General features: G+C 37.0%; 1 protein-coding gene across 38 annotated transcripts in view; it reads left to right on the top strand.

Moving 5' to 3' along the window:
* The window catches only part of NCOA2 (nuclear receptor coactivator 2), a 297,091-nt gene that overhangs the window by 180,963 nt on the left and 103,497 nt on the right, over positions 1 to 12,631 (top strand). For 34 of the 38 annotated variants that reach the window (XM_054656809.2, XM_063817157.1, XM_063817184.1 and 31 more), the window contains 2 exons: positions 8,880 to 8,984; positions 11,570 to 11,742. In XM_054656809.2, the coding sequence (XP_054512784.1) occupies positions 8,899 to 8,984; positions 11,570 to 11,742 (259 nt within the window). In that variant the 5' untranslated portion in view covers positions 8,880 to 8,898. Of the gene's footprint in view, positions 1 to 7,450; positions 7,552 to 7,576; positions 8,646 to 8,879; positions 8,985 to 11,569; positions 11,743 to 12,631 lie in introns of those variants that run through there. The other 4 variants (XM_016959557.4, XM_063817170.1, XM_016959556.4 and 1 more) reach the window with 2 other exon arrangements.

Below are 12,631 nucleotides of genomic sequence, written 5' to 3'. Positions count from 1 at the left end.
CATCTACATTATACTCTCTTAATCTTACTGCCTTGTTTTTCTTCTCTTTTTCTTTTTCTTTTCTTTTCTTTTTCTTTTTTTTTTTGAGACAGAGTCTCACTCTGTCGCCCAGGCTGGAGTGCAATGGCACAATCTCAGCTCACTGCAACCTCTGCCTGGGGGGTTCAAGCGATTCTCCTGCCTCAGCCTCCTGAGTAGCTGGGATTACAGGCATGTGCCAACACACCCGGCTAATTTTTGTATTTTTTTAGTAGAGGCGGGTTTCACCATGTTGGTCATGTTGGTCTCGAACGTCTGACTTCATGGTCCACCTGCCCCAGCTCCCAAAATGCAGGGATTACAGGCGTGAGCCACTGCGCCTGGCCCTACCTTGTTTTTCTTTATACCTCTAATCACTATCTGATGTGGTAAATATTTTGTTTGTTTTACTATTCCCCACCCTCTCCCTACTTTCCTGTTAGAATATAAGAGTCAGTGACTTGGTCTATTGGGTTTATTGCTATATTCTCCAATAACTAGAACCTTGCTTGGTGCATAATAGGTATTCACTAATATTTGTTGTGATCTGCATTCCCCCTTAATAGATCATGGCCTCTTGCTGCCGCTGTCTGAGAGTCTCGGGATGATGGGCAACTTAAGTACTCCAGTGGAGACTGAGACTCTGGACAGGAGAGGAGAGGGGTAGGGGAACAGAGGAGCAGGAGGACAGGGAGGAGCGGGGCAGGTAGTGGGGCACTCTGCACCTAGCCATGATATTGCCATGATATTGTATGCCTACCAAGAGCCAGATTCTTGTTTCCCGGACAGTTTTTGCCAGTTGTACTTCTTATTATAATGACATAATTTAATTAATATATATGTAATATAATAATTAAATATATGTAACGTATCAAGTGTGAGTTTGAAAAGATACATTTGTTTCTGTGAAAACTAAGACTCAAAGTGAAATGAAGAAACATTGCTGCCAAATGGGTGTATAGGACACATAACACATGTCTAACAGACTGGGAAAAAATCATACAAATCTGCACCTTATAAGCACTTTTAAGAAATCTAAGTGTCTATAAGTTCTAGGTCTGTTTTAAATAAACAGAAATTGGAGAGTAGACACTGTTTTTATTGTCCACTATTTAGATGATAAATTATAGGTATAGGTATGATTTATGCAAGAAGGACACTGTGAAACTCCAGTGGAGACTGAGACTCAAAGTTACATTTATATGTTTAAAATTAAAAGGAAATTATTAAGGTGTAGTATGTATCATTTTTACAATTACCCTTCATAACTGACTTTTTAAATCAACCAATTACCATTTCTGAAACAGAAGAAAAGGCTTTTACTGTTTTAAGTGAAACTGAGCATTCTTGGTATGCCAGATAAAATTTCTAGTTGGTGTCTTATTTAATAGCTTCATAATAAATTCAGTAATAACAAAAATATTTGCTTATCTTCGGGGAATAATTGTGCATGAGCTGAGCATGACATCTTTTCTGCACTGGAATGTGAGCTGCAGGAGGACAGGGACTGTTAGCTGTTTTGTCATGACTTTCTCTCCAGTGTCTGCAGCAGTGCCTGGAGCATTAGTTATATATTGAATAAATGGATACATGATTCTAACATATGCACTGTTTAACAGAAAGAAGTGTTTTACATTTCACAGTGGTACTGTTTTTAAGAAAAAGAAAAGTGCTTTCAAATTACATAGTCACTGTTGACTAAGTTAAAATATAGTGCTTCCTGTAATACATACTAGTTTATAAACTTCTCTCTTCAGTGAAAGTGTCAAAGTATAGGAACCTTTAATGCCCACATTACAGTGGTTAAGAATTGAGGAACTGTTTGGATTCATGAGCTCCAAGACTTCCTGTGTGGCCTTGTTCAAGTTACTTTATTTCTCGTGTACCTCAATTTCCTCATCTATACAATGGTGATAATCAGGCTGTTACAGGAACTAAAGGAGTGTATACAGGTAAAGTACGTAGAAAACGCCAACCAATGTAGAAACACTCCATGGATGATGGCTATTATCATTACACCCGTGATCTGTGTGACCTGTTAGGAAACAGGTCGGAGAGGTTAGATAATCTATAAGATGTATATATACATACATATCAAATTGTGGCTTTTAAGCAAGGAAATATGTGCTAAGTAACCTAACTCATAATAAGTCTTCAATAAATGTTAGCAAAAAAACCAAACAACATATTATGCTGTGAGAGAGAACTCTCATTTATTTAAGAACTGTTGACAACTCAAATGATAAAAACACTCTTTGTATAGGTACAGACTGTCTCGACCTTGCCAGTTAACTTTCTCAGGAATTAGAAAGTCATTTTTTAATCTCATAACAAAATTTAAAATGGGTTTCAGAATGAAGAAAGATAATTGAATTTTAGTCTGGACAAGTTATGAAACGCAAACACAAGCGCTACATTGTAGTCCTTGATTTGATGACTTCTTTCCAGAATGCTAAGCCTTTGGTGAAAACTGGTTTTCAGAATAATAAAAAGACACTGAGTACACTCTGCTTGAAGGGGAGAGAAAATGCTTACGTTATGCAAGGAATGCAGCTTCTTCCTGTGATGTTTTCTCATCTGAGGCCTCATTAAAACCTAGTCTTGCTATTCCTGGCCATATTCACACCAGCTGACGTCGATATATAAGCAGTCCAGTAACTGGCTATGTTAAGGAACTTGGCCTATGAGAATTTAGAAAGTAGAAGCCATCATGTGCCACTGATGTCAGACTAGACATTTTCACCCATGTTGGTAATGATAGTTTAGAACAGCTCCCTGCTACTTATGTATTCTGGCCTGAATTCTGCTAAGATAAGACTTTGAAGGAGGTTTTCCCCTTCTTTAGGACAGATGCAGATGATGGATATGTTGCAGCAAAATATTTGTGTAACCAGTGAACATGAATGTAGCCATTTATTTGATTATTGCAGCATGTGTTAAAGAGCTGCTACTGCCCATTTGCAGCCTAATGTGTTTATTACAGTCTTCCCAATGGCATCTTGAAGTGTCTTTCAGCTAAAAAATTCATGAGTATTATTGGCTTTCAGTCAGAAAATGGAATATGTCTTCTAGTTACTGTCTAATATACCACTTTAAGGCCATTATACAAAAGTAATCTAAGAGCAGACGATACTGAGAGGAAGGAATTTTTAGCTTAAACATTTGTTTATACACTGTTATTACTGTTCCTGGACTAAGACACAGCATAAGAGAAGGTAGGTGCTAAAGCCAGTTTACCTAGAGACTAGTTGTGGTTGCAGGATATGTTATTTTCTTTAATCCTCTACCTAACAATAAATGGCTAGTGTTTTAGTATTGAAAAATCATATCCTAATAATAGTGGTTTGTGTCTATCTTATTGTTATTTTTAAAAGGCAAATGTACAGTAAACTGCTCTAAACTAGTAAAGTTGAACTTATTTGAAAACAAATTCTAGATTTTTCTGGATTTATTTGAAGTGAGTCCTCTAAAACTTTGTAACTTAACTGTTGTTACTATATGAATTAATGTACAGTTTTTTGAGTCTGTACATTAATCTGTAGATACAGACTATAGTATGTGAGGCAAATTAAAATTTTACTGTATGAAAACCAAGAAGCACTACAGTATTACGTAAAGATGAAGTTAAAAGAGCCCTTATGATCTAGTAAAAAAGAGTAATGACACTTGGGAGGAAAAATACATAATTTTACTAGGTAAAAATTCTAAAAATATTGTGTCATGTCCTCTATCACTGTTAAATGCATTACTTGTTTGCCAATGGGAAGCAACGTTTGATTTTCTGTGCGCTGTCATCCCAGCATTTAGTAAATCCACATAGTTCTACTTCTGTTTTATTTGTCTGTGTGATGATTCTTTGTATGAATCAACATTATATCCTTGAGTAGTCTGTATATTTCCTGCATAGAATATTTATTCAACTGTTGCCAGAAGTTGGGATCTTGCCAAAATAATGTCTGCTTTGGGTAATTTTGACCAATTAACCCTATTTGAAAAGAGGTATTTCCCTTCCTCTAGCAATTGGATGTCTTCTGTATCATCTTACTGACTTCCCAAGTTTGGCCTACTTTCTTTTCTTTCTCAGGCATCTACATCCAAAAAGCACATTTTGTTTATTGAAGCATTAGATACTATGTTTTTTAGACTTATCAGAGCCTGGCCCAGAAATTTTGCTTTTATCCTTATAAAGGGATCGCTCTTGGAACACAGTATACTTTGAAGGAGAAACTGTTACCAGTTTAGAATGAGCAAATGTTTTCATTTGTGATAAAGCAATAGTGGATGCAGCTTTAGCTGTTGAGGTGGGATTCTGAGAAACAGTGGGCTCTAAAAGATTATCCTTCTGTAGTTTAGTTAAATAGAAATGGAAGGGTATTTAAGTGAGGTTTTATGTATACTTTTAATATTGCTTGAGCATTTCTTGGTTTTAAAAGTTTGTAAAGGGTTAGACTACATATTACACAATTTCATATGTCTATCGTAAAGAGAGCTCAGAAGGAACCTCGGAAATCTCTAAGTCTTTCTGTTCTCATAACAAGGGCTAGATGATTTATCAGGCAGGTCCTCTTCAAGTAGACATTCATAAGAGAAGTGGTTTCAGTAGCTCTTTCTATGTCGTTTCTAACTTGGGGAATTTCAGAGAAGGCCTAACTTTAAGAACATTTATTGGAGCTAGCAGTCAGGATCAGATGTTCGATCACTTTATTATGTTTGGAGTTCAGCAGCAGTAGTATCCTTATTCTTTAACTGAATTTGTTCTGTATATAATGCATCTGGCAGTTTTACAAGCCTTGTTTGGAAGATAGGCTGTCTTGATAAAAGATAAAATGCATATTATCGTTTACATAAATTATGGATGATTAACAAGCTTTAATGGTGTGAGGTTGTATTGAGAGCAACAGCTTTGTTACCTTTAAATTATATTGGTGAATTCCATGAAAGTACATTTTTGAATTGTGTTGAGGTTTAACATTTTATTTTGCTTTCTGTCATTATGCTAAGGATTCAACTGGCTTTGTTCACCCCTCCCAGAATATTGTTACTTTTTAGAGATAAAACTTACTAATCGTAAGGCTATAACTCTTCCCTACCGTCTAGCTCATCCAAGCTGATATCAAGGGATGTAAGGGAGGATGTATGGTCACTGTGAAAACAGGGCTATTGTGTTGTTACAGATAACAAGAATGGATGATTTGAAACTTTTTTTTTTTCAGACTTGTCCTTTCACAACCCCCAACATCTGGTAGAAACTGGTTTGCTCTCAATGACTGTAATTACCATCAAATACAGCCTGAGAGTTTACTTGTGTCATTTTCAGTTTTTGTGATTTACGTTAAACAGTTTCAGCATTGAGAGTGAGATGCTTAAGAATTTTAATTTCATGTGAGTGTGCAGAAATTATAAGAAATTATTAATTTAGAGCTGGTCACCAAATGAAATTTTAGAACCTTCAGTGCTGCTCTTTAGTATTTTCCATCTCCTACCTTTACACTGGAAATGAATTTTTTAACTTCGATCTACAAAAGTGCATAAAAATTCCTCTGTCCATAGAGTTTATTTTAGATATTTCTCTATGAGTGACTATACAGTAGAATGTACATTTGTATAGAAAAAGTAATTTATATAACTTAGAAGAAAGTCGTTTTTATAACTTATCTATCTCTCTCTGGTTTTTATTTGTGTCACTTCTGCATTGCCCAGTATTTTGAGTAGGGGGAAAAAATGAACTCACCTGGCCCCACCTCCTGTTCCAGTGTGAAATACTGACACTTGCTGCCAGCCCAGCCTCCTCACATAAGCATTAGAAATATCAGACAGTCCACTAGGTTAGAGCACCTCATTCATGAGGTTCTGTTATTTATTCGGCTCTCCCACTAAAATGCAGGGCATAAATTTATGTGTCTGCTCTAAGACTGCAGCTGTCTGCCCCCCCTCCGCCCTCCTCCTGCCCTTCCTGTGTCAGTGTTACATTCGCTCCCCCCACTTTTGGTCTCAGGTCTGTCTCCTTTTTGTTTTTATGGGTGATTTGCAGTGATTCAGACAGGGCATCCTTGCATGTTGGCACTTCCTGGAGGTTACCAGGAGGCAGCCATCCTTCCTTGGCTTGGCCAGGCATCCCCGACTCCACCCCCACTTTCCCCTTGGTGGTGGAAAGGTGGGTTGGAGGTGTGTACTGGGGCACATAGCCCAGGAATGTTGCTCTGAGAAGAGGACATGTGCAGTAGACACAAAAATATAAGGAAGCAATTATGTTCATCAAGCCGAAAGTTGCAGATTTTGAGGAAATGTGTTTAAGATACCACTACATAATAAAAGGGAAAACCGCTTGGCATTTAAATAACTTACTTCAAGAGGAAATTATGATATTTTCAGTCTACAAATAGAGTGGTTTTTAAGCCAACCTTGAGTAGGTACAAGCAAATTATAAACAGTCTGCTCAAATGATTTTACTATACTTAGACTAGAAAATGGCTCCTCTTCTCCCTCCCTCTGGTCCCTATGTCCCAGTGCTGTCCCTCATATGTTACAATTGTTCGTGTATGTATTTTAGAATATTCACAGGTAAATGATGCAAATAATATATATATAATGTTAAATCATCCTCAAACTGGGTGTATATGACTTTAGGTAAAACAGTTCCTTACTTTAATTGTCTGTTGAAAGCTTTCTGATCTTTCTGATAATACTATACATTTTAGTATATGCGGCAATACTTTTGAGGGGGGGAATAGCCATTTTAACAAAAAAACTTGTCACCTATACCTACTATATAGGGCATTTTGCTATGCTGTATATTGAAGGCTATATTGTAATGATAGAAACTTTCTTAAGTTTGTATGACTTCTAGAAAGCTGCTTTCAGAGTGAAAATCTCCTAGGTCATTTGTTGAAAGGTTACTTAGACTGGATGTGTAATGTTTTTTCTTACATCTCATGATTGAAACCATGGGAATTGTGATTCAGAGAGAAGTACTGAAAGTGAATGTCTATAAGGTATCATCTGAGAAGGGTTCTGGAATTTAGGGTTTTGTTGTTGTTACAGAGATGGGATCTTGATACGTTGTTCAGGCTGGTCTCCAACTCCTGGTCTCAAGTGAGCCTCGCATAGCTAAAAGTGGTGAAGCTTGGACATGAATACTGGCCCTTAACTTCTCTGCTATCCTGCCTCTCATAGTCTGCCTCTCTCATAGTAAATAAATACAGATTATACTTATTATCAGGTCAAAATTGTGACCACAGTGTGGGACATTGGGACTTGGTTGCATTGCTCTAACCAGCAAGAAGCTTGGGTATCAGCTTTGAGAATTATTCCCTTCTGTGTCACCTCTTGAATCAAATGTGTACCAGTGGTGCAGCCTCCCTAAATGGATACAGTATTTCTTCATTCTGCTTACATATGACTCTTTAAAAAAAAAAAAAAAAAAACTAACTCCACTGCGCTATTGTATCAGAAGTGGTGAGAAGAAATTATTGTAGTACAGCTGAGACTGGGCAGCCCAGATTACAGGGAAGAAGTGGTCTGGCGGTTTGACTGGTACGCGTTATGTTCCTTAGCCCTCCTTGCTCTTTGTCCTTACTCTTGATTGTCCTCTGTCATCTTCCTTAAGTTCTCTGTCTTCTAATGCACTTTACCTTCCCTTTGATTTTTTTTTTTTTCTATCCAGAAAAGAAAAGAAGCCACTACAAAAAGTAAAGGAGGGGCAAAGGTGATTTAGAAGTCTGGGGGCCAGAAGGAAGGGGAAGTAGTATAGAATAGGAGCTCTAGGAAAGACTTTAAATGCAGATTTCAACTTGTCCTGCTGCATTGTTTTTTCTTTTGGTAAGCAGTTATTGAACACCTTGAGTAGCAGTCTTTTATGGTTTCCTCACAGTCTTTGTAAGTCTCTTTGTTTAGCTCTTTCAGTACGTAAACCTCTGTCACTGACTTGTTCTTGCTTACCTAAATATTATTTTGATTATGTTAGTGATGACGAGCACACTGATTTTCTTATATTTTTTTTTATTTTCTTACTGAGAGGAATTCAGCAAGCAGGAGCTGATCATGGTCCTTCCCACTTGGGGGTCAGTAAAGTTCCCCTGACTTTTGGGGCATATCTTAAGACCTTTGGCGTTAGCAGCCAGAACCAGCTGAGGGAAGGAAAGTTTGGAGGCGGCAGGATGTGAGAGAGGAAGCGACCATGCTGTGTGCAGGGAGGCGAGCTGCCACAGAGAGAGGGCACCGATGGAGGAGCAGCCAGGCAGCTGCTGCAGGAGAGCCAGGCACAGGAGCTTCCCGAGGGGCCAGGAAGATCCCCCACTAGGGGGCATTGATTAAGAGGCCTTGTGCAGGAACTCGGGGCTATAGGGGTGTCAGATGTACCTAGTTAAATTTGAAAACCTTCAATTTCGTGTCCTGGCACTGGCTCTTCCCCGGGCTGTCTGTCGTGGGTGAGCTATTGCAGCATAGACTTCACATTGGCTAACCCAAAACAGAGACTGGGAGGAGCCCCTTACAACACCTGTAGTTTCCACATGGTGCAAGATCACTCTTGAAACTGGAGGCTGGCAGCCCATACCCAGAGCTGGTAGATTGTAGTTCATGGTGCTGTTGAAATACAACTCGTGTTTAAAGAATTTGGGCCCAATGAGGTAGGCTTGTTTGTTTCTTAAATGTTAACCTTTACATTTGCTTAATCTTAAAAGATTTTTTTAAAGAGACGGCTTTTATATTAGAAATTATACATGCACATAAAACAATGTGTTAATTACTGGTCTCAAATTTCTGATTGGAGTCAAAATTCTTTTATTGTTGGTAAAATGATCAGACACTTCATCATCAGCTCTCTTCATTTTTTTCTTCCTCTTCTCTGTTTTCTGTTTTAGTTGCTGATATGTGTTCAAGATGAGTGGGATGGGAGAAAATACCTCTGACCCCTCCAGGGCAGAGACAAGAAAGCGCAAGGAATGTCCTGACCAACTTGGACCCAGGTTAGATTCTTGCTGAGAAAAGGAATCAGTATTGTCTATTAAAGCCACATGAGTGCTTCTTTGTTATTTTAGCATTGATTTTACTGCTGATTCAAATATTGGGTTGGTTTTTCTCCTTAACAGTTAAATCTCTGAATATGTACTTGCTTACATTTTGAATATGCAAATCAGTTACAGATTGTATTCTTTACAAAAAGAGGAAAGCTGTAAACTTCTGATATCTTTTGACTCTTAGAATCAATTTATTTAATAATATTGAGTTTGATTACACAATATTATAACAAGAAGATCCTATAGTAAAAAGGATTTGCCGTTAATTTTATAATGGGTTTTATTTTTGTTGTTTTATTTTTAAAGACATAAAATGTTAAACCCATGTACTTCTGAGTTGAGAACAAAGATTGTGGCTCTTTAGTGAATAAAACAAAGAATTTTAAAGCAAATTTCATCTCATATATTATGGGTGGAAGTATGAGTTGTTATAACGCCCATGTAGGGTAATTTGGCAGTATCAAAATTATAAATGCATATCCTGTTTGAACTAGCCATTCCACTTTTAGGAATTTTCCTATTATATACTTTAACACATGCAAAATGATGTGTATATGAGGTTACTCAAATTGCAAAAGATTCGGAAAAACCTAAATGTCTGTTAAACAGCTGTGGTACATCTAGAACCTGGAACACAGTTCAGCTAGGATAAAGATGAGGACGCTCTTTATGGGTTAATATGAAAAAAAAATCTCTTAAGAATATTGTTACAGACAAAAAGCAAGGTTTAGAAAATGTTTATGGAATATTGCCATTTATATAAACAAGGAAGAAAAAAGAATCTGTATTGTTTTAGGATAATCAAGAAACAATAATTGTTGCTACCTGTTTCGGTGGATGAGAACTGGGCAAATAGTTACCAAAAGTAGAAGAGAGACTTTTTCACTTTTTCAATGTTTTAAATCATATAAATAATTTTAAGAATTAAATAAAAACAACACCTTCTACCTAATGGACAGTAAAAGCATCAGACATGAAATAGTAGGGAAGAGGGCTAGGAAAAGTCATCAAGAGAGGCAGAGCAGGAGAAAGGGCAAAACACCAATATTTTATATTCCCTTTTCCCCTTCTAGTTGCCAAGCAAAACATCAAGCCCAATAAATCTCCACTCTCTACATCCCAGCCCCCAGCTCCTCTAGGTTCCCTACTACTTCCTGGTAAACCACAAACTTCTGTCTGTCAGACTGCCTTTAATAGTCAGGAGCCCTACCTGGGGAGGCAGTGGGAGAAAATGGGAACTGTTTCAGCTGTGGGCTGTAGTGGCAGGTCTCTGAGCCCTCCCTCTGGGGCGCTCAGGGGTCTTTTGAACACAACTCCCCTTTCTCACCTATTTGTCATTTATTTCTTACCTTGTGTGAGGATGAGAGGGCATGGGTGGAGGGTGGTGGAGGGGGTCAGAATGGGAACTGGGCTATTCTAAGCATTCCAGCCACTCTTTACCTTTTGCTGTAAAAACAGAAGCTACGGGTAAAAATGAGACTTAGAAAAAAAACCAAATTCTGAATTACTGTGCCAGTAATTCGTGGGGTGATCCTGGACAAATTGTATAAACACTATAAAATAGAGACATTGTATTATAGTATGTATTTATGAAAATCAAACATATTTAGAGATGCATATATGAAAGTCTACTGTGAATCCAGAAATTTTAAAATTAGTATTATATACAAATAATTATATATAAAAATACAGAAAGCTGCTACATTAAGCAACTTGCTTTTCTTCCTTATTGTATTGTTTTGAATGTCATTTAATGGGCCCCCCTTTGCACTTGAGAAAATAATTGTATGCTGTTATTATGAAAAGGAACTTTTGAGTTTACTATTTTGTCACATTCTAATGAGAAGATTTTGCCTCTTTTGATATTTTTCCATTCCATTAACTTTTTAAACTTTAGTTGAAATTGGACTGTTTGTTTATATTTTGCATGTCATTCAGCTTGGACAGTTAACAAATTTCCTGGGTCAGTTTCGCTTTTGTTTCTAGCTGTATTGTGACTTTTTGCATTACCTAAAAAGGCTGTTTGGTTTGCTTACTAACATTCTGAAGAAGTCTATAAAATTATAACTATCTGGTTTTATTTTTTATGTTTTACCAAAAATTATTGAAATTTATTCCTGTTATTAACTGGGTTAACTTCTCTTCTTTTACTAATCTTAAATAAATTTTAAAATATAACCTCCTTTACCTTTTTGAAACATTCTTTTATTTGTCAATTAATTTGGTGCCCACTTGTTTCAAGTACTGCACTAAGCACAGTGGTGAGCACAGTCCAGGTCACTGTGAAGTGGACAGTCCAGTGGGAGACGCCAAACACATTGAACAGATAGTTTCATTACAAACTAGGCTTAGGTTGATTTTTTTAAAAAACATGGAACACTTTTGGAAAATTGTGGTTTTCCCCCAAAAGTATTTCTGTGTTTATATAGGTAGCTTTTGTTTGCTATCTTTGTATTAAACTTGTTTAACACGTTCATTTTTTTCACAATAGCTCTTTTTCAAATACATCATAAAAATGTGTTTCTTCTTTTAAGCCCCAAAAGGAACACTGAAAAACGTAATCGTGAACAGGAAAATAAATATATAGAAGAACTTGCAGAGTTGATTTTTGCAAATTTTAATGATATAGACAACTTTAACTTCAAACCTGACAAATGTGCAATCTTAAAAGAAACTGTGAAGCAAATTCGTCAGATCAAAGAACAAGGTAAGAGGACTGAATTAGTATTTTGAAGAGTTGAATTGGTTTCTGTTTTTCCCTGTGTGAGAAGTCCCTTCAGAGTCCCTTTAATCCATTTCTTATGCTTAAATTATTGATGAGGAAATGATGTCACAGTGTAAGATGAATGCAAGTATCACTTGCAGTGGTTTATAAATAGGCTTTGTATAAAATTCAGCCATACCCTAAAGACAGAGAAGACTGAGGTGAGTCAGGGTGATGGAACTTTTCATCTAGTAAACTCAGTTAGGTGCCCACAATTCTCCTCCCCACACTGTGGCATTTTCAAGGCATACACAGCAAGTGACCATCAAAAGTTGCAAGTAGCAGCCAGATTGAGATGTAAACCAGAAGTAAGGAAGTGAAGCACCTCCTATTTCAGCTAGTCAGCATATTTGATTAGTCTGAGCCTCAACTGGCCATGACACTAGATTAGAATTTCATATCCTGAATAACAAGAGATTTGAAAGGCTCTAACCTCCAGTAAGAAATCCATCTGTGAACTTGAAACATAGAACGTGACAGCTCTCTTCCTATGGTTTTCTTTTTTTCTGAGATAATTTTATGATTCTTTTCTTTGATATTTTTGCCTACAGAAAAATATCAAGAAAATAATGTTTTTAAGAACACATTTGACTTTGTGGTGCCAAAAATAAATCTTTATTCGGCATGTATGAACAACGTTTTGGTGCCCAGGGCCAATATATGCTCTTGAAGTATCTGTGTACTGCTTTTCTTTAGGCCTGGGGAGATTATTATCTTCTGTAATCTGGTGTGGTTTTTTTTTTTTTTTTTTGGTGTTTTTTTTGAGACAGTCTCACTCTATCGCCCAGGCTGGGGTGCAGTGGTGTGATCCTCAACTCACTGCAACCTCTGC

The sequence above is a fragment of the Pan troglodytes genome, chromosome 7 (assembly GCF_028858775.2).
Source record: "Pan troglodytes isolate AG18354 chromosome 7, NHGRI_mPanTro3-v2.0_pri, whole genome shotgun sequence".
NCBI lineage: Eukaryota > Metazoa > Chordata > Mammalia > Primates > Hominidae > Pan > Pan troglodytes.
The sequence above is the reverse complement of the archived record's forward strand: the minus strand, read 5'-3'. Positions and strand labels throughout refer to the sequence as shown.